The sequence below is a fragment of the Xylaria bambusicola genome (assembly GCF_022495145.1).
Source record: "Xylaria bambusicola strain CBS 139988 unplaced genomic scaffold F5B22scaffold_13, whole genome shotgun sequence".
NCBI classification, from domain to species: Eukaryota; Fungi; Ascomycota; class Sordariomycetes; order Xylariales; family Xylariaceae; genus Xylaria; species Xylaria bambusicola.
Genome location: NW_025953566.1, coordinates 271,035 through 291,287, shown reverse-complemented (window position 1 = coordinate 291,287; position 20,253 = coordinate 271,035). Strand labels below are relative to the sequence as shown.

Sequence of the window (20,253 nt, the reverse complement as noted above, 5' to 3'; positions counted from 1 at the left end):
TTCTCAGCAAACTACTGCATTCAACGACACATTTGGTGACATTTCTCATTTCATCAACACCTCCATCTTACAAGCTTAAAATCCTGTCGGCGTATAAAAGGCGTTATCACTTGAACACAAATGCCTAAGAATAATCTGTATAGGGCGGGATCACATGAATTATACTGTAATTATTGAAGTACAGGGTTTTAGTGTAGGTAGCTACAATTTGTCCTTAAAAATCCGCCCATCCCATTTTCCAAGCAGCCTGCAGACAAGTTGGTCAGTATAGCTACAGCATACCCACTATATTGCGACCTAAGAAAATATTTCTGTTGGGAATCATGGTCATTTCAAATCCCGATGAGATTCTACTTAGAATGTGTTGGATAAGAATTGTGGTGGTGAGCTGGCACGTAGGTATAGTGAGACTGTGAGAGAATTATGACGGTGCAAGCCATGACGCCCATAGCGAGATATTTATTAAGAATCTTGACAGCTCTGGATTGGCGCACACATCGCGTTGCCGCACCTATCACCTGGGGTCTCGAGGTATATGCGTCAATCCCGCATTCATGCAGCGTGATATGTCTAAGACACCGGGTTATAGGGCCTATTTTTGAGTCTGATCTCTTTTTAAGTAGTTCATTTTTCAAGCTTTCACTTTCTTGATAGGTGGGTTCATCTTAGAGACTTAACATGCAGGGATAACCAAACCACCTAGGTACATATGGTGACATTTATTATCAAGGTTGCTTTTCCCGTTCAAATAAAGTGTGGCTTTTGGCGTATATCGCCGAGACTCGGGCTTGGGGCTGGGAAGATGGTTGGATTTGTGTTACCCTACTAGTAAGTCATGACTTGAATATACAATTGTCCCAACAATGAGACAAACGCACGCCTTTACCAAAAGATGATCAGTAAGGGTGGGTACTGTCATCACGTCAGGGTAGTATTGAAAGGTGTGGCTGGGGCCGTAGTTCTCTTTCCATGCAAATTATCATACAGTACGAATGAGTCGAGTCAAAGTGCAAATATTCCTACGATCTACAACATATGTGCAAAGGCGTTTCGTCAGGTTTTTAACTCATAAGCCAATAACAACATAAGCCTCCCAGTTAAGCCGCCACTTTCCTAACTGGCGTCAAATATATCTCGAGGGGAACTCTGTCCCAAAGCGTGTAAGTTTTCTGTTTGTTGATCCAGTTCTCCGCATTGGGTGACATCTTGATATCGAAGTCGAAAATAATACGAGCCAGAATGATACGCATCTCAGTGTAAGCGAGACTATTCCAAGGAGCAAGGTTAGTTGATTTTGCTGTTGGCTGACCATGTGAGATGAAGGTAGTCATACTTGCGACCAATGCAATTTCTAGGTCCGACACTGAATGCTTGGAGAGCCTCGAGCCTGTTTCCAGCCTCCAGGGCCTCTTTACTGGTGCCGAGGAATCTCTCGGGCCTAAACTCCCACGGATCGGCCCAGTTCTCCTTACTATGGTTCATAGACCAATGCTGTATTTCTACGAATGTCTAGGTCACAGCGTCAGTGTAAAATACTCATTTCGGCCGACGTTCAATACTCACGCCCTCGCTCACAAAGTGGCCTGCGATTTCAGCGCCGCCGGCCGGAACGTTTCGTACTAGTCCCGAAGTTACTGGAGGGTATAGACGAAGTGCCTCATTGAGGATCGCAAGCATGTATTTCAGATTATTCACGGTGTTGATATTGATCTCGCTGGCGTCATTGAAGGCGGACCTAACCTCGTGCTTGAGCTTCTCTAGAATTTCGGGATGAGTTAACAGTAGATAAGTAGCGCCAGACAGTGTGGTGGCTGTTGTCTCGGAGCCGGCGATGACCAAGATGAGGGCGTTCGACGACAACTTTTGAAACGACAAATTCTGTTGAAGATCGATGAGTTTCACGCATTCATAGGCAGCACACTTCATAGGTAAGGAGAACTCACCCACTCATACCGTTTCTCCACCAGACCCTCGAATAGATCCTCACGGGGTTTCTCTGCGTTCAGTCGTGTCGTTACCATATCATCTGTGAGGGATATTACCTGTCGAATCCCAAACAGGCCCATTCTAAAAACCAAGTCCGGTAGAAAACCAAAACCAAGATAAGTCATGGCGACTACAGCGCCATTGCCCCTGATTGTCTTGAATATGAATTCGATCCAGGGATGATAGTCGGCGTTCTCGAGGCATCTGAAGGACTGCCCAAAAACAAGGTTGCCCACAATATCAAAAGTTGTCCAGTTATACCAGCCCTCGATATTCAGTGCCTTCTTGCCCTGGTCACATTCCTCGTGTAGACGTTTAATCAAAAGGTCCACATACTTAACAATCTCGCTGTTGCACCTATCGTTAGCAATACTAGTCAAGCTTGATGTGAATGCACCATGAGTGTTTAGTGCTCTAGATTGAAGCCCAACCCCAGAAGGGACATTTTGTGGTTTTGAAGCTGATCGGAAGTTGTAGGAAAATTGTCCATAGTTACTTACGACTCCTGTTCCCGCATCGCGGCGTCCGAGAAGCCGTGCGATAATGCACGACGGAATCGAGAGTGCTCTTCGCGATCAGCATTGATGATCGATGTAGGCACACTGCGAACCGCATGCACCCATTCAGGGGCCTTGCTCATCTCACTTGCTATGCAACGCTGCTGTCAGCCAATACAGTTTGTAAACACCGGGGGTTCGTGTAAGCTGACGAAAAAACTCATATGGGCCGAAGTCAACATGGCCTAAACAGACAACAAAGGGGGGGGGGGGAGAAACTTACTATGAGCACTGTTCCCAACCTTGTGACCATATATGTCTTTCCATGCCTTCGTATCTATGAACGACAGATGGTTTGGCCCGATTCGTACAACGGGGCCATATTGATCGTGCAGCTTTTGGGTGGCCATGGCCTGCACGCCCGTAGTATGCAAATAAGCCCATGGGAGCCTAGATGCTCTCTGGATGAGCGGTCCAGGGAACTCTCGTAACGGGTGAAAGTAGATGTTGTATATATAGGTGGCTATTTGCCATATCGATGCCTATACGACGACATCAATCATTGGACATTCAGTCCTCTCATGAACAACCCCGCTTGCGGGAACTTACCGATAGCACCAGGGTTAGCGCAATCAATCCAATGTTGGATCTCTCTGTCCACGCTGTGGTCACACTTTCGGCCATGGTTTGAGTTGCTGCCGTGGGCAAACAACTAAAGATAGATGGCTATGTTGTCAAGAACAATATCGTGTGGGCGCGGAGTGCAGCCATTGCTGGTTTTGAAGTAACAAGGGATTCTTCAGACCCCTGGGCAGACCTGGGCTCTCGGGATGCTATTTAAGTCCGCGGGTCCATAATTATCTTGTAAGACCCCGAATCTGATCTGAGATTCAGTGCCTACTACCAGTATGTACGACTCCGTACCACCATTTGTCACGCTCGTTATGAATACCTAGGTATAGCATACTACCTGGTACAAATTGCCTGCCGCCTACCGTGCCTGCATATATACGATATCTACCTAGGTACCTACCTTCCTACACAATCGCAGTGGTTGGTGCGTATCACAGAACGGGCCAGAACATAGAGTACTGTGCTGCTTGGTTCGGTTATCGGAGACTGGTGGGTTTGTATTCAGCTGAAAGCCACGGATAGGACTTGTTGCAAAGCTTGTCAGCAATGCCTTACTAACGACTCCTACTTCGAGGCATTCGGATCCTGACTGACAAGGGGATAATGATATACTCATGTTTGCAATATAGAATTGGCTACCTATATTTGTAGAATCGAGCACGTGAGAGGTTGAATGTGGTGACTGTCCAACCAAATATCCAAAACTGCTTGAAAATATTGAGCGCATTTCGAGGAGAGTACTATAATAAGCATTCGTATCTTTCTCGTTTCTAGGAAAATATGGCAGCATGTTGGGAATCGAGCGTACTATGACACTTACTGTACCTAGTGTTTACCGACCAATAACATCTGGCGCAATACATGGCTTATTTTAGTGTAACGTCTAGGTTGCGGCGTAGCAAGGTGTAGACTTACAGGGTTGGGAAAAATACTAATTAGTACTACTACGTACTTTATCCTTTAATAACTTTATGATTAATAATATACATAATTTTTTATTATAAAGCTTAAATTCGAAGGATTTCAATAGTTATTTTTTATATTTTTAAAGTTAATAGTTATTAAAGGATAAAGTAGTACTAATCCCAATACTAAACCCTGTACTAATTAGTATTTTTCCCAATCCTGGGTGTAGTTACGGTGAAACTTCTGCACGCACTGTTGTAGGGCAGATTATCTGAGCTTGAGCACTCATCTTGGGCAGCAAAGACATATCCGCCAGCTGGAATCAATTTTCATTCACCAAATATCTATACTACTCTTTCTTTCCGTCGGTGCCCTTGGCAGATGGACTGAGAAGGGTATCTTGCATGGCGTCAGCCGTTGCTGCTTTCACTCTCTCACTATCTTCCAGCTTTATCTCCCTGCTCCCACCCTTCGATTCTTTTTCATCCTCACTATCTCCTAAGCTGAAGGGATCATTCTCGACGATTGGACTAGGTTCAACCGTCGATAACGGCTGCCACTTGCTCTGCTTACTGGCAGGTGGGCTCGTAGTACCTTCCTTTGGAGGCAGCTTCGGGGAGGCGTCATATAAACCGATGTCTTCCACAGTGTCTCTAAAGGCAACCTTCCGACCATCTGGCTTAGTGGCATTTGGAAGTGGCTTGTTCAAATTTGGATTGCTAGAGCTTTGGCCTGATGGTGCTAGATTCTTGTTAGTTGTAGTTATCGGTGGTATGTTATCGTTATACATACTGCCATCTGGGTTCAGCCTCATTCCGGCAAAATCATCACTCAGAACTTGTGGATCAGCATCGTAGCGGTGATAGTCGGTACTTTGACGGCTACCCTCTCCGCTTCTTCTACCTGACCCACCATGAGGATGGTGTTTTGAGGGTTGTGTTTCATCTTCATCTGAATCATATTCTCCGTCGATCTTTTTCTTCAAATTGGTGAACCATGAGTTGACTTTAGTCTGAGTCTCTAGAAATCCTTTGCGAATGTTTTCCGTAATAACTGGTAGGTCGTCGTCGATAAAGTTATGTTCGCGATCATACATCTCGTTGGGCTTCAACCCTGTCGCTTGACGGCGTGGTTGGCCGCCAGGACCCCGATTCATAGTCCTTGCCTCATAGGCACCAACGTTGTCATAATGCTCGGCGAGTTGACGAGCGTAGAGTTCATCTGCTTCCATTTGAGTGAGAGCAGTCCGATTAGCTGGGCGCGGCGGTTTTGGTGGAGGAGCAGCCTCCCTTGGAGGTTCATTTTGAACAGCATCAGGGTCACTCATGCCTATTAACTATTAGCCTACGCCCAGACATGATGATGCCGATCATCAGCGTCGATAATTGGTTCCCTACCAAGGAGCGCATTAAAGGCAGGGTCAATCTGGCCACCGCTCGCAGCGAGGACAGCCTTGATAACAGTTACATCTATGCTTGGAAAAGCCTCCTTGAGGATCTGTTCATTTTTCTGCTGGGTCGTGAGAGGGCGTGGCGGCTGTGTAGGGGGGGCCTCGTCGGAAGGTATAGATGGCGCCGCTGTAGCTGAAGGTGTAGCTGTGGCAGAGTTGTTGAGCCCGCCAGTCTCGGGAACATCATCGTCATCCATATCGAAGGGACGCACAGTAGTTGGAGACTCGGGCGCGGTTTCTTGTGAGGTCGAGTGATCCTTGGGCTTTCCCTGAGAAGCAAGCAAGTCTGTCAGCATTTCTGGATCTCAGTGGCAGTGGTCGATGGCCGTATAGGGGTTGCAGTTGGTCAAGGGTGAATCTATGCCTAGGACGGCATAATTACCAGCCGCTAGTTTGGAACTCACCGCATCAGGAGAAGCGGACATCATGTTGGATGTTGGATAAATTGGCCAAATGAAAGTTTAAATTGGGATCGATTGCTGATATGCCGAATGGTGGAAGTTGGGTTGTGGTCGAAGATGGGGGGAGAGGTGGTGAATGTTCAAAGTCGCAGCTATGCAGGTTGGTACCTTGGTAGGCTGATGTATGGAATGACGGCCTAGCATATGAAGTTGCCTGCGGAGGAGGAGGAGGAGGAGGGGCAACTTCAGGCATCAGAGGCGTCTTCTTAGTAGATACCTAGGTAGGAGGTACCTAGCTAGAGCTGCTGTAAGTAAGCTGGTGACGCACCTCCTTGCCTGCGCCACACCTCCCCCACCCCATCTGACGTTGCTAGGTACACGACCGCCTAGGTACCTACGTGTATACAGACTACCTAGGTGTCTGTTGGTAGATACCGTAGTATATATACCGGTAGATAAAAGTATCTACAGTATTGGGTATTTCAGGTTGAGTACTATATACCGCATACACTCGAAAAACTCGAACAACGCTAATAACGCCACTGCGGGGATGCTCTCGCTAGGTTATCCATATTAGGCAAGCAACTTTATTAGTAAACGCCACCAAAAGTTGCTCCTATCAGATGTTAGTTAAGCTTTACACCCTTTTACAAGTCCTAGAAAAGCTGACAAGTGGTAGAATTATAGAATAACGTTAAAAACGCTGTTTCCGCTATTTTCGCTGTTTTCTCTGTTTTCTCTGTTTTTGCTGTATTATAGCCAATTCTTTAACAGCGTTGAGAAAATGCTATTTTTGCTGTATTATAGCCAGTTCTTTAACAGCGTTAAGAAAACGCTGTTTTTGCTATATTATAGCCAATTCTTTAACAACGTTAAAAAAATGCTAAAAATGCTATTTTCGATCGCTTTTATAATAATTAATCTTTAATTAACCCATTTAGCCTTTAATTTAATTAATATAACCCTATTAATCCCTTTACTTAAATAGTATAGCCCTAAGTAAAAAAGCTTAATATAGGTTAATTATCACCTATTAAAGCTAATAATATAGTTTTAAAGGTATTATTTATAATAAAGAAAGGTTAATATATTGCTATTTTTAAAAAACTATTAAATTTTATTAAAAATAAATAAAATTAGTAAGTAAATATAGTATTATTATAGCCTTATAAGTAATAGTAAGGTTAAAAAAGGCTTTTAAAAATTTACATTTAAAGAAATAGTCCATTACTTTAAGCTAAATAATAAATCATTTATTTTAAAGTAGTAGAAGTAATAAAAGTTAATTTTAAATAGGAAAAAACAGCATTTTTAACCTTATTAACCAGTATTAAAGTTAAAGTTATAAAAAACATTTTATATAATTAAAAAAGTAAAAAAGTTAATTAATATTTATTAGTTTAAATAGAAGGTTATTATAATTTTTAATAATTATTATTCTATTTACCTTATAATCTTTACCTTTTTAAATAAATAGTTTTTTAACTTCCTTTAATGCTATTAAATTAACTATTAATAAATAATTTATACTTTAATTTAAATATTTATAAAAATAGTTAAATATATAAATAACTTTTTACAATTTATTAAAAGGGTTTTATAAAATAATTAAACTTAAAAAAGTATAATATTAATAAATAATTCTATTAAAGGGCTTTTTTTTAATAAATTTCCCTATTATTAAATTATTAACCTAAATAAGATTTTAATATTATTTAAATTTTTAATAAATTATATATATAATTATAAAAATAATATATTTATTAATAGAAATTTAAATAAAAATAATTAAAGAAAATAATAAATAATATTAATATTAATAATTATTATAAATGGGGAATATATTAAAAAGTTAAAACTAATTATTATCTTTTATAATAAAAGCTTTAAAATAAATAAAGAAAAGCTATTATATTATAAAAGTATTAATATATTATTTAATAAAAAGGTATATAATAATAATAATTTATTTAAAAATTAAATTAATAATAATTTAATTACCTATATTAAAGGGAAGTTTAATTTATTAATTATTAATATAGCTACCTTTTATAAGGTTAATATTATTGCTATAATAATTCCGTTAAATCTTACAGCTTACCTATAACCTTTAAATATTAATTTTAATAACCCCTTTAAAATTTAGCTTTAAAAAAATAAATCTATATATAAATAAGTTAAAAAAAAAAGTTACTTAAAAAGTAAACAATTAATTAAAAATAAATAATAACTATTTATATTATTATAAATATATAAAAATAAACCTTTACCTTATTTAATTATAAAATAATAATAGGACTTTTTATAAATATTAATATTTTAATCCATTTAAATAGTTATAATAATTTTAAAATTAATATTAAAGGTATTAATTTTAATTAATTAATTTTTAATAATTATTATTAATATTTAAATTAAAAGGTTAAAATAAAGCTTAAAAAGATTAATAAAATAGTTAACAATTTAAATTATAAATATATAAATATTAAAGAAAAAAAGATAGCTTAATTAAAAAATAACTATAAGTAATTTAAAGTAGTAAAATTAAAGGAAAAATATTATTCTTAAAGCTTACTTAATAATAAAATAAAGGTAAAGCTAATTAAATAGTTAAAAGATATAAATTATATATAAAATGTATTAAAATAGCATTTTTAAAAATAAACTTTACTTTTACCTTATTATATAAATATAAAAAAAATTAAAGCTAATTTTATAAAAATAAATATAAAAATACTATTTTTAATAATTATATAATATAAAATAGTAATAAAAGCTATTTAATATTTATATAATGCTTATTTTATAATAAATATATTAAAAAATATATTAAATTATATATTTTTATATAATAATTATTTATACTTTAATATTATAATATAAAAAAAATTAAAGTTAATTTTATAAAGATAAATATAAAAGTATTATTTTTAATAACTATATAATATAAAATAATAATAAAAGTTATTTAATATTTATATAATGTTTATTTTATAATAAATATATTAAAAATATATTAAATTATATTTTTTTATATAATAGCTATTTATATCTTAATATTATAATATAAAGGTTATTAATATTAAACTTTTAAAAAGATTAATTATTATATAGATTTTTACCCTTTAGATTTTTTTTAACTTATTTAAATATATATATTATACTTTATATAGGAATTATTATTAAAATAAAGGTATTATTACTTTTACTTTAATTATTTAATTTAAATATAAGAAATATATATTAATTAGCTTACTTTATTTTAAAATGTTAAAAATAACCCTTTTTATAATTATTATAAACCTTTACCTCCTATTCTTTTATTTCTTTATTAACCTTAATTTTAATCTTTTATTTTAACTATATATTTAACCTCCCTATAAAGTTTATTATTAAAGTAACTTTAAAACTATTTATACTATTATTAATTATAGTATTTAAAAGGTTTTATAATTTATAAAAAGACCGGTAAAGTAAACCTTAAGCTATAAAGTATAACTTACCCCCTTAAAATTAAAAATCAATTAAAGTAAGCATTATTAATATAATTTTAAACCTTAATTATATAATCTACTATTAATTAAAATTAAACCTTATATTAATAATACTTTTATAATTATTATAGCAATTTATTATTATATATTAAAAATAGTTAATATAATATTAATTATAATATAATTAATAAAGGTTATAATAGGGCTAACGGAATTTAAAGATATAGGTTTTATCGAATATAAAGATTAACCTTAAAGGGTTAAAGGATAAATTAATTAAAATTACCTAATTAGCCCTAATAATAAGGTAAAATTAAAAATAACTTATAAGTTATCTTTATTAATATTTTAAAGGTAAGCATTTTTAATAGTAAATTTAAAGCGTTTAAATGGTAATAAATATAGATAAAAGTGGGTATTATAGGTATTATAGTAGTAGGAGCAAAGTTAATGTAAAAGAAACTAAGTTAAATTGGAATTCTACTTATACTAAGTTAAAAAAAGCAATTATTGCACCTAAAAGGGGGTTAAGATAACTTTGGTTCGGTTAGATTCAGATTGACCCAATATGGCAATTGCTCCACTTGCATACATAGTGGCGTTATTAGCGTTGTTCGAGTTTTTCGAGTGTATGCGGTAGATGTAGACAAATACCAGTGCTTAACAGGCAGATGCCAATGTCTCAGTATCATACAATACTGTACCGGTAAGGAATAGGTACAATGAGGAGTACCTTACCACCTACTAACTACATAGTACATAGGTACCTGGTATTGAGGTAGATGGCTTTCAGTATACCTACACGCCCAGGGTGTGTGTATGACCGAATTTGACAACCCAATTCCAATACCGCCTGCTTCTTGACTACGTGCATGATTTTGCTTCACGTAAGGTGTCTCAAGTCACGCCCATCATGACAAAAACGAGAAATCGTCCTTGTATATAGTAGGACTGCGAAATCATAGTACAAAACCAGGCCAGCCCTGGCGTTCTGGCCATGGGTGACTTCGACCTTAGCTCGGGCTTCATTCCGGCCCTGCATAAACCCGCCGCGCTTCTTCCCATCACTAAACATCACGACAGCTTGCTCTATCTCATAGAGAAATACCCTGTCACGATTGTTGTCGGTCAAACTGGCTCGGGAAAGACCACTCAAATCCCCCAGTTTCTCGAACATGCAGGCTGGTGTGCTGACGGAAAGGTGGTCGGGGTTACTCAGGTAGTTAACTACATTCCTTGTCCATTCAGCCTAGAGCCATGTGTTTTCTAATAGTATGTATAGCCACGACGAGTAGCTGCTACCACCGTTGCCGTTCGGGTGGCCGAAGAATACGGTTGTGAGCTAGGCAAGGAAGTTGGGTATTCTATTCGATTTGAAGATGTCACTTCTGCTGCTACGCGCATCAAGTTCTTAACCGATGGGCTCCTAATTCGTGAAGCCCTAGTGGATCCCTTGCTCTCCCGCTACTCTGTCATCATGGTTGATGAAGCCCATGAAAGATCTATAAGCACCGACATTCTCCTTGGATTATTGAAGAAAATCCGACGACGTAGACCAGAACTCCGCATAATCATCAGCAGTGCCACGCTCCAGGCTGAAGAGTTTTTGAAGTTCTTCTCTGAAACCTCCGAGAGCCAGGAATCTGAAGATATAAATGATAACCTTACTGGTGCTATAATAAGTCTGAAGGGCAGGACGTACCCAGTTGATGTGCTATATCTTGAATCTCCAGCGGAGGATTATGTTGAAAAGGCGGTTTCTACTGTTTTCGAAATTCATAACTCCGAGCCGGATGGCGACATTCTCGTTTTCCTCACTGGCCGCGAAGAGATCGATTCCGCTCTTCAGACTATTGCCGAACGCTCAGCCGAGCTTCCAGGGACGCAAGCACTACTCCCTCTACCTCTTTATGCGGGCTTGACGACAGAGCAGCAGATGTATGTGTTCGATGCACCACCTGAAAGCACGCGCAAAGTCATACTCAGTACCAATATTGCCGAAGCATCTGTGACGATTGATGGCATTGTCTATGTTATTGACTCAGGCTTTGTGAAACTTAGAGCCTTTGATCCTAAGACCGGCATAGAATCTTTATCAGTCACTCCAGTATCCAAAGCGTCGGCAGCACAGCGGGCTGGCAGAGCTGGCCGCACCAAGCCCGGGAAGTGCTTCCGGCTCTTCACTGAGGATGCGTATAAACATCTCCCCGATACTAATCCGCCTGAGGTCCAGAGATCAAACCTTGCACCTTTTATTCTTCAGCTCAAAGCGCTTGGGATTGACAATGTGGTCCGATTCGAATTCCTCACGCCGCCACCTGCGGAGCTTATGATCAAAGCAATGGAGTTGCTATATGCTTTGGGTGCCCTTGACGAGTATTCGAAACTTACACGACCGCTAGGCATGCGGATGGCGGAGCTTGCCGTTGAGCCAATGATGGCGAAGACACTCCTGAGCGCGTCTTCTTTTGACTGTATAAGTGAAATCCTCACTATAGCGGCCATGACGAGCCTAGGTGGTACTGTATGGGGTCAGCAAGATGGAGGCAAGAGGCAAATGGAGTCTGCCAGGCGTAAATTTGCTGCTGAAGAAGGCGACCACCTGACGCTCCTCAATGTTTACCAAGCATTCGTGACCAAGGGAAAGAAGGAATCCCGGTTCTGCCACGACAATTATCTTAACTTTAAAGCGCTGAGTCGAGCTGTGAGTATAAGAGGGCAATTGAAACGCTACTTGGAGCGATTTGGTATCAGCGTAGACGAGAGCCTCAAAGTGTCTCGCGAGGGAAGGCCAGACCAGATTCGCAGATGTCTAACAGCAGGTTACTTTGCTCATGCAGCGAAAATGCAACCCGATGGGAGCTACCGAAACATTGATGGTGGCACTATACTATATGCCCATCCTAGCTCCTTGATGTTCAATCGAAAAGCTGAGTGGGTCATCTTCCACGAGGTCATGGAGACTGGTAACAAAACGTTCATTCGCGACATCACTAAAATCGAGAAATCTTGGTTACTCGACTACTCAGCCGGGTTTTATCAGACCAAACCACGATGAAGGCGAGTTGATCGCCATCCCTCCTGTAGGTGGTCATTAGATACCTAACTAGGTAATACTAGTCTGAATGTTGAGAATCTCGGTGGTAATGCCACGCTACATGGGAAGATAGGTAGCATGCAAGCTAACCTACCACAGTGAGTTGGCCAATGCCTGTTCGAATCGGTCGAAAAGGGGAATTCCTTACCGCAACTATTTTCATACCAATGCTTCCATGATCCAGAATCCAGGCGCTGCACACGGGCAATACCTCTTGAGACCTCAGTAACGCAGCACTACCTATAACCACAATGCAAAACAAACCACCAGTAACTAAACCTGTACGCTAGCAGTTACTGAAGCTTACCTGTGCAGATGGCTTGGCAAACCCCGCTCTTCAAAATCAGTCTACCGGTATCTGAATTATCTCGGTAGTTCGAGATGATGCTTGGTTAGGACACGACGACGCATGTCACCGTGTACATACATGAGAACACCTGATTCGATACTACACTACTTATCCAAGGTGTTGCGGAAAACAGCCATATGCTTCAATGAAAAGGTTTCGCGTGGTGTAGTGCTACAACTGCGTCGACTTTAAGCTTACCTGCCTCCCTCTCATTGACCACAAGCATTGATTGGCTTTCTTACCCAGCTGAATCGTAGATAGTAGGCTTGACATTTCTTGCCTGGAACTCACTGCTTTTTGAAGGCTCAGAACTTTCGTTATGAGCACACTAGGTATACTCAGTACTTCTGAAATCTGCCCCAAATACATAAAAAGGGAGAAAATGGTGCTCCTGCACTATGGACTCGGAGGATCTTTAATTACTTAGTTGCACAGATGTTCCTTTTTTATGTACAGTATGTAAGCCACCTAGCTGGAGTGCAGAAAAGGGGCTTCCTTCGGGCTTCGTCTAATGGCGTTCAAGAGTACACTAGCGCTGCAAACAAGAAACAAGCCCCAGTTGGCATCTCCGAACAAGCATCTACCCTATCGATGACCCATGTCAGGATACAGTATGATTGAGGGCAGTTCCTGCATTAGCTCCCTTGCAACGGCGCAAATCTTCAAGATGGTGGTGCTGATTCGGCCAGACTTACAGTGCCAAAAGAAAACAACATACGCCCTCAGCCGCGCCACTTCTTCCTATTGACCACAGTTTCGTACTGTATGAATGGTTGAATTCAGAATGGCCAAGGCGGAAGCCAGGGTTCGTAGACAGTGCTCTTAATCCTGTGTGGTCCTAAATCCTACTCATTCGCCCACCGACCTTCAAGCCTCCACACCCCCTTCTCTCATTTCCCCCTACATTAGGCTTTCATTCGCTGGCTGAGTTGATGGGCCTCACCCCGGCACAAGCGGAACAAGGGATTGGGTCTCAGGTACCATGTACCTGCAGTAGCATCGTCTGTTACACTCTTCTTGGTCTCGTTCGCTGCTCCTTTCTTTTCCTTCATCCTCTTCTTCTAGCACCTCACCGTTCGGAAGTCTAGGTAGTAATCCTTCGACAATAGGCCGTCAAGCCCAACTGCCTGCCAGCGGGCGTGCCATTCTTTCAATCTAACTTTCAAGTCATTCTTTTCAAGACTCACCCAAGTCTATCATTCAATCGGCGGCGTCTTGGCTATTGTCTTTAAAATCTAATCAATTCGGATATTGTGTGCATTTCGTATTGGCTACTGCTAGGTCGAACGATTTTAACGATCACTGCCAATTGAACCCAAACCTGGCTCTGAGTTTAGACTCGAAATCTGAAGAGGGTATATTGTGTAGCTTAGCGCCTTCGAACGATTTCATGCTCCTCACCAGAACACTTTGATAATCAAGCAAGGGTACGCCGCTCGAGTGCCATGAGAACAATGATACATCGACACCTTCATGGCCATGGCCATAGCCGTGGTCACCACCTGCGTTCACGGGAACCGGTACTTGAGTTGGATGAGCGAGACCAAGGGCAAAGTATAGAACTGGACACGCACGATATACTGCATTCGGACCACCATGTGCCACAAATTACAACCCGAGCGAACAATCTAGACGAGAAACCGTCGACCGACAGCAGCACAACTACAATCGTCATTAGTGTTGTGTGAGTATCTGTAAGGCTGTGTGTACTTCGGTGTAGCTAATAACCTTTAGTATCCCCCTGGTCGTTGCTCTCGCGGTGTTGGCATATTTTGCTCGAAAAGGTGTGTTGAGAAGGAGACGTGAAGAAGCGGCGAGCAAATTCAAATCAATGGACTTTGGTCTGCAAGAAACGTTGCCTTCGAAGGGCGGCAAAAGAAAAAGCGCCTTTTTTGGCAAAGAGAAGGAGGGTGGTCACAAAACCCAGCTTTCGATGGACATGAATCTATCAAGTCCTTACCTTCTCCCGCCCAACCTTCATGCCTCTAGAGAATCGTTCAATTCTCTTGCCAAGACTCTCCACCAGGCCGATGACCCCTATCGACCTGTTACAGATTATGCTGGCAGTGATGTTGGCTCGTTGCGTTCTTTTAAACGAGGACCCGCAACCAGGACGTCGTCTATCTACACGTCAAAAACGCGTCCAAGTGGTGACATCCCTCGTCAGCAGAGAGAGATCCCGACTTCTCCGTTGCAGTCACCACTTCCTGTTGCCCAGCCCCTTTCACATTCACCTGCCCAGCAGGAAGAGATGCTATCTACCCCAGCAAAGAACGAGTTCCGATTTGTTGACGATGGACCTGGAGTCACTCAGGTTCCTGAGATTCAAGAACCTGCGGCTGTCGCTACTTTAGCAACTCGCAAGCCAGCCACACAAAGTCCTCGTTCTTTATCTCCGGAGGTCAAGGAAGCACCTGTACCTATGGTTGCTGAGATTGTTGATGAGAGGGACTCTCTACCGCGAGGCGCACCCAACAGCCAGATGCATACTACAGGCCTAGGTATCATGGATCGTCATATGTCTCAAGCCTCGTCAACTTCGCAGAGTTCTGACGCCAAGGGTATGCCAATGGCTATTCGGCCACCCCGCAAGGAGTCGATGCCAGTGATCAATGCCCCAAAGATGAACCAAGAGTACCAAGGTTATGACGATCATATGCAGTTTGAGGATAATCAATTCAGCTCGCATCGTGATGAGGATGAGCTTCATATGTCAGTTCACCATGAGCAGAATGTCCACCCGCACTCTGCTGGCTTGGGTGTTCCTGATCAAGACAATCGGAGACTATCTGTTGGCCTTAGACCTCTACCTCCAGATGACTTCCTTGAATCAGAAGATCCTGAATTCCGAGCCAATCGCATTCGCTCGTTCTATAAGGAGTATTTCGACGATAGTAAGGCCGACCAGAATCGCCCTCCAATGCCTCAACCAAAGCAGGGAGGATACTACGAGGACTATGATGCGGGTTACATGGGTGAGGCTGCATACTTTGATCCTGACACGAATGCCTTTGTCATGCCATATGCTCAACCCGTTACCCGCCGTGCTATGACACCCCCTCCGAATAATAGACGCCCAATGCCTGGACCCGGGCCACGTGGCCCACCGGGTCCCCATGGTCCTCATAGAGGCCCTCCTATGTCTGGCGGCCCTCAAGTCCGACCTAGAGCTGGATCAACAATGTCGGGCCGTGCATGGGGACCTAGAAGCCCTCGACCGGGTTCGTCAGCATCGAATCCTCGCTTCGGCGGACAGCCCAAAAAACCTATGCCTCCCCCGGCTGCCCTTAACTCATTGCCAACCCCATCTAAGCTGAAAGATGATTCATTTGCCCTAATGGGAGCGGTCGACTTCGCACCTCCTCCCTCATTCAAGGATCAGGCAACCGGCCGATCTCAAAGCCCTCTCGGCGAGCGTGTGCCATATCGGGTGAACACTCCTGTCCACTCACCATTGGTTAGCGCCTTCGACGACACGCCGGCGCTACCCAGCCCGTAAGTAATGTGTGTGATTAGATACAGGTGATCGACGCTAATATTATATAGGCATTTGTTACGCAAATCCGGTACCTTTACTGGTCTTGATTTTGCGCCACCGCGTCGATTCAAGGACCCTGAGACCATGAGTGAGACGGGCAGTGTTCGTAGCATGCATAGCGGTATCTCCGGCATGGGCTTGAATGCGCTCCGTGCTGGGGCTGGACGAGTCAGCCGCCTGCCTGGCGATACGGTCTTCACGCAAGCCGCTATGAACGACACGCTGAAGCCGAATTGGGGCATGCGTGATTAGTTCAATTCTCTCTTTCGCTTCATGACATACGACCATACCATTATCTCGGCGCATTAGGGATAGCCATGTCCTCCTTTCGGTACATATATCAATCACATCATCATGGCATGGGAGTTATTAATAATAGATGGAACCGGCGATTATTTGGGGGCTATATTGTTGGAACCCGACCACTTTAAGCTCCAGCGAACATTCAATTATACTGTATTTGTTAATGCCCTTTTCTCACTTACCCCGGCCGCCTTTCGAACCATTGGGTCAGGAGTTATTCATCTCTGCCTAGACAACCATTCATGGACCGGTTTACCAATGCTCATTGTAGTACCCTCTCTATTGGTATGGAGTACTTTTTCTCGGATGAGTATATATACATGGAACAGAATATAGGGCCCAAGCAAATCTACTACCGCCATTATGTCACTTATTCGATGAGTTGACATCTTCTGATTTCTCACAGCTGTGCCGCCCTTCACGCTCGTGTAGCGGGACTTAGGCAACGGCAAAAAGCTCATTTACGAAACAACCAAATAAAATTCATGTTACAACATATAGTTGGTTTTTGTGATATACTGTATTAGTACGCGTGCGTGTATTTTGACTAAAGGATAGATAATCGAGATAGACTGAATCACAAACCCTCGGCTAAATCTTTCAATAGATCGGAACAAGAGCGAATGACGTACCTAGCCCTAACTCTTGTCTCATGGATATATATGTCTTACCTCTATAGACGTAAGACATCTTAGATGGTCTCAGATGATGTCGCCTCCTATTGGCAGTAGTTGCCAATGGGAGATGCTGAGTACACGCACTTCATCTGCTTCAACTGCACTATCTCAGTTCGGGGTTTTCGGCCTACGGTGCAACTCGATACCTTCTTAGTTCCAACTGCGTTAGCCAGCATACACGGTGGCTATTCAGCGTATTCCCCATAAGGCCGCTGAAGGATTATAATACAACCTCTCTATGGTCTAAACTAGAATCAACTGCTCTTGTCCGTGGATTTGGAGCAAATTAACCCGGGTCCCTCAGGCTGACAAGTGCACGCTGGATTTGAATTACTAAGTGAGTAGTAGGTAGGCAGTTGCTGCATGACGATTGGGAACTACATACTTAGTATATTGAGCACATGGATCGCACAGACCGTTATAGCCCAGGTTGAACCCTGAAAGAGCGATAGGCGCTACACTACTTAGAGCGGTTATTCTTTGCTGATATATCTGTAGGCGGGGAATAAACCGCGCATCTGCATAAGATTACATCCTCGGAAATTCCGGGAAGTTGGGTGAAGAAAGTGAATCGAGGGATACAATGATTCTTTAGCCGAGAGCACAAGCACTTATAACATGATATAGACTGATTGAAAAAAGTGTTTACTCTTAAGTAGTAGCTATTATTCCCCTTTTATTCCCTTGCAGTCTCCACTGAAAAATCAGTAGTTGAAGGTAGGTAATTCGACATGGCATGTACAAAAGACCCGAGAGATATTACTTACATGCAGATCTCACTCAAGACTACCTAGGGCTGACGATGGGTAATCGGGACGCTGACGTTCATCTCACACTGCACTTACTAGGTATGTACCTCAATTGAACTGTTGATTCTGAACTCGGAGTTCTATCCATATTGCACTATACTTACAGATAAGTATGCTTGGATAAATTCGAGATTCTGCAGTTTCAATAACGACTTTTCCTATTCCCTACCTTGAGCAAGCAGCGCTTACTTAGCATTGCCGGATATCATCCGCCTGGAGCATGCCTTGCCCCCCACCCTCGCTTTTTGGTCGACTAGACTAATTCCTAGTTTAGAAGGCGCGAAAAAAGAGTGACCCCATTCTCGTGTTCAGGCATCACGTTTGTCTCTGGGCCGTAGATCTCCGCGATGGACTGGGAAACATCCAAGGCTGTTCCTAGTATTTGGAGGGTGGTGTCGTCATTTGTCAAAAACCAGGTCGAAAATTCCGCCGAGAAGCCATCTTGGCCCAAGATCTGTTTTACAGCTGTCAAGTCAGGATCTTCAAGTAAGCAGGCGAGGGCAGGTAACAGTGTTACTTGGGTAATTTTGTTTTCTCGGTCTACTTATCATTGGACTTGCAGAAAAGAGTATAAGTCTTTGTTTCATTGCTATATTTGACTGTTTAGTCTGTCCCGGTAGATCCTTCTGGGAGTCGGCGTCGGGGCCGGTCTCTCGCTAGAAGGACGCTTGTTGATGGCGAATCACGGCGCATCCAGCGACGAAGTACATGTAGAAGTTTGGAGCAGAGAAGCGAAAAGGGCCGTCTTGGGCAGGTTGCTCGCAGGAACCCAGCTGCAGGCTAGCAGTCTCTACTCTCGATACAGTATTGGACTTGGGCCAATTGCAGGAATTCTTGTGGCGGGCTGGCATCTAAATACTTACAGCAGTAGCAGTGTACAGGCAAGTCTAGCCGTTACAAGGCCTCTGGGATGCCCAGCTTCCGAGTCCTTCCAGCACAACATTCACCGAGGTTTTGACCTAAACAAGGAACTCTGAGGCTATCTCGGCCCCCAATAGTCTGGTTCGAGTTGTCGTTGCCGAACCAGACTACGTAATATACTACGTCGGCTACTGCAATTGGATGCTACCTAGGTATGTGAAACAGCGGGCGTGACCAGCACGGCATAAAACTCCAGGTCAGTAATATACAAGTACCTACATAATCTACCTACCTCACACTCCTCTAACCTTAAGTCGTGCTGCACGTAAACCACTGCACCGTGGGTAGAAGATAGAGGACATTCAGAGTACACAGGCAGGCAGGCAGATAGACAGACAGCAGTATGGTGTTGATATGTAGTGTATCATGAACCATCATGGTGAAGCCTTCTAGGTAGGTTATGTACTGTTTGTGCCGGGGATACCTATATAAAGAAAGGTATGAAACGAGACATCAAGATCTACGAATAAACAGGTTTCTGGACCTACTCGGGTGGTTAGGTGCACAACTCGGCACACTCAGCCACCTGCATCCCAGCATCCTAGCATCCCATCTGGCATCGGACCTGATATGACTTGGAGTCTCTGACTTGGAATGTCGACACGAAGATTGGTGGGATTGACTCCATGGCAGTGCTCTCTTTCTTGCCCCCCCTACTCTCGCCTATGTAGGTACCTAGGTAGGTGCCTAGTGGACAACAGCACTGTCGAGAACTGTTCAAGGTAGCAGAGCAGGGGATAGCACTAACTAACATGGTTACCTACCTACCTAAGGCTACAGTGGAGATGAGGAGTCTTGGAATCGTCGCAAATTTCCTCTGGCGTCCGCTACCAAAAGAGCACTCCCACTCCACTACCTGACTTTCTGTTGGCCTCCCTCCCTCCCTCCTTTGCTTCTCTTCGAGTTCCATATCTCCAGCTACAGAACTGGTGCGATGCAATACAATACCTACCTATGTATCTTGAATTGCTGTGTTTTTAAATGACCTAGCGATATCAACTAGATCCCACCTCACTGCTGGACTGATGACCAGCTCGGCTTCATCATCGTAGCATCACCAGGCCCCCTTTCTTCCATATTCTCGGACCGTCTGTCATCAAGACGCTTGCGGCCTTATCCTACGTTGCAGCGTGCGTCTTGCTTGTTTTGCCATCCATCATATGCACGCATGCATGCATCTATATGTACATAC

General features: G+C 42.1%; 4 protein-coding genes across 4 annotated transcripts; 2 read left to right on the top strand and 2 right to left on the bottom strand.

Moving 5' to 3' along the window:
• Positions 1–1,084: 1,084 nt before the first annotated feature.
• F5B22DRAFT_76665 (isotrichodermin C-15 hydroxylase) lies at positions 1,085–3,392 on the bottom strand. The gene is made up of 7 exons (XM_047980553.1): positions 3,093–3,392; positions 2,767–3,025; positions 2,487–2,634; positions 1,944–2,334; positions 1,564–1,878; positions 1,334–1,509; positions 1,085–1,266 (listed from the first exon to the last, which is right to left on the bottom strand). Exons 1-7 carry the CDS (start codon positions 3,165–3,167, stop codon positions 1,098–1,100), a joined length of 1,533 nt encoding a protein of 510 aa, XP_047832314.1. The 5' UTR covers positions 3,168–3,392; the 3' UTR covers positions 1,085–1,097.
• Positions 3,393–4,128: 736 nt separating this feature from the next.
• On the bottom strand, positions 4,129–6,251 carry F5B22DRAFT_600308 (uncharacterized protein). The gene is made up of 4 exons (XM_047974507.1): positions 5,877–6,251; positions 5,420–5,741; positions 4,815–5,351; positions 4,129–4,763 (listed from the first exon to the last, which is right to left on the bottom strand). The coding sequence occupies exons 1-4, from the start codon at positions 5,898–5,900 to the stop codon at positions 4,372–4,374; spliced, it is 1,275 nt and encodes a 424-aa protein (XP_047832313.1). The 5' UTR covers positions 5,901–6,251; the 3' UTR covers positions 4,129–4,371.
• A 4,113-nt stretch (positions 6,252–10,364) lies between these two features.
• On the top strand, positions 10,365–12,425 carry F5B22DRAFT_635309 (P-loop containing nucleoside triphosphate hydrolase protein; the record flags this gene model as incomplete). Its single annotated transcript, XM_047977116.1, has 2 exons — positions 10,365–10,586; positions 10,650–12,425. 2 exons carry the CDS (start codon positions 10,365–10,367, stop codon positions 12,423–12,425), a joined length of 1,998 nt encoding a protein of 665 aa, XP_047832312.1.
• Positions 12,426–13,924: 1,499 nt separating this feature from the next.
• Positions 13,925–16,738, top strand: F5B22DRAFT_76525 (uncharacterized protein). Its single transcript, XM_047980552.1, has 3 exons — positions 13,925–14,497; positions 14,548–16,308; positions 16,360–16,738. Exons 1-3 carry the CDS (start codon positions 14,259–14,261, stop codon positions 16,601–16,603), a joined length of 2,244 nt encoding a protein of 747 aa, XP_047832311.1. The 5' UTR covers positions 13,925–14,258; the 3' UTR covers positions 16,604–16,738.
• The last annotated feature ends 3,515 nt before the right edge of the window (positions 16,739–20,253 follow it).

What these genes read in the sequence shown, in the direction of transcription:
- F5B22DRAFT_600308 (XM_047974507.1), bottom strand. Translation starts at nt 5,900, where the DNA reads ATGATGTCCGCTTCTCCTGATGCG. An exon ending in TGCCTTTAATGCGCTCCTTG is followed by an intron (nt 5,352 to 5,419) that starts GTAGGGAACCAA and finishes AATAGTTAATAG; the next exon opens with GCATGAGTGACCCTGATGCT. An exon ending in GAGGCTGAACCCAGATGGCA is followed by an intron (nt 4,764 to 4,814) that starts GTATGTATAACG and finishes ACAAGAATCTAG; the next exon opens with CACCATCAGGCCAAAGCTCT.
- F5B22DRAFT_76525 (XM_047980552.1), top strand. Translation starts at nt 14,259, where the DNA reads ATGAGAACAATGATACATCGACACCTTCATGGCCATGGCCATAGCCGT. An exon ending in ACAATCGTCATTAGTGTTGT is followed by an intron (nt 14,498 to 14,547) that starts GTGAGTATCTGT and finishes AATAACCTTTAG; the next exon opens with TATCCCCCTGGTCGTTGCTC. An exon ending in ACGCCGGCGCTACCCAGCCC is followed by an intron (nt 16,309 to 16,359) that starts GTAAGTAATGTG and finishes AATATTATATAG; the next exon opens with GCATTTGTTACGCAAATCCG.
- F5B22DRAFT_76665 (XM_047980553.1), bottom strand. Translation starts at nt 3,167, where the DNA reads ATGGCCGAAAGTGTGACCACAGCGTGGACAGAGAGATCCAACATTGGA. An exon ending in GGTTGGGAACAGTGCTCATA is followed by an intron (nt 2,635 to 2,766) that starts GTAAGTTTCTCC and finishes AGCGTTGCATAG; the next exon opens with CAAGTGAGATGAGCAAGGCC. An exon ending in TGGAGAAACGGTATGAGTGG is followed by an intron (nt 1,879 to 1,943) that starts GTGAGTTCTCCT and finishes GATCTTCAACAG; the next exon opens with AATTTGTCGTTTCAAAAGTT.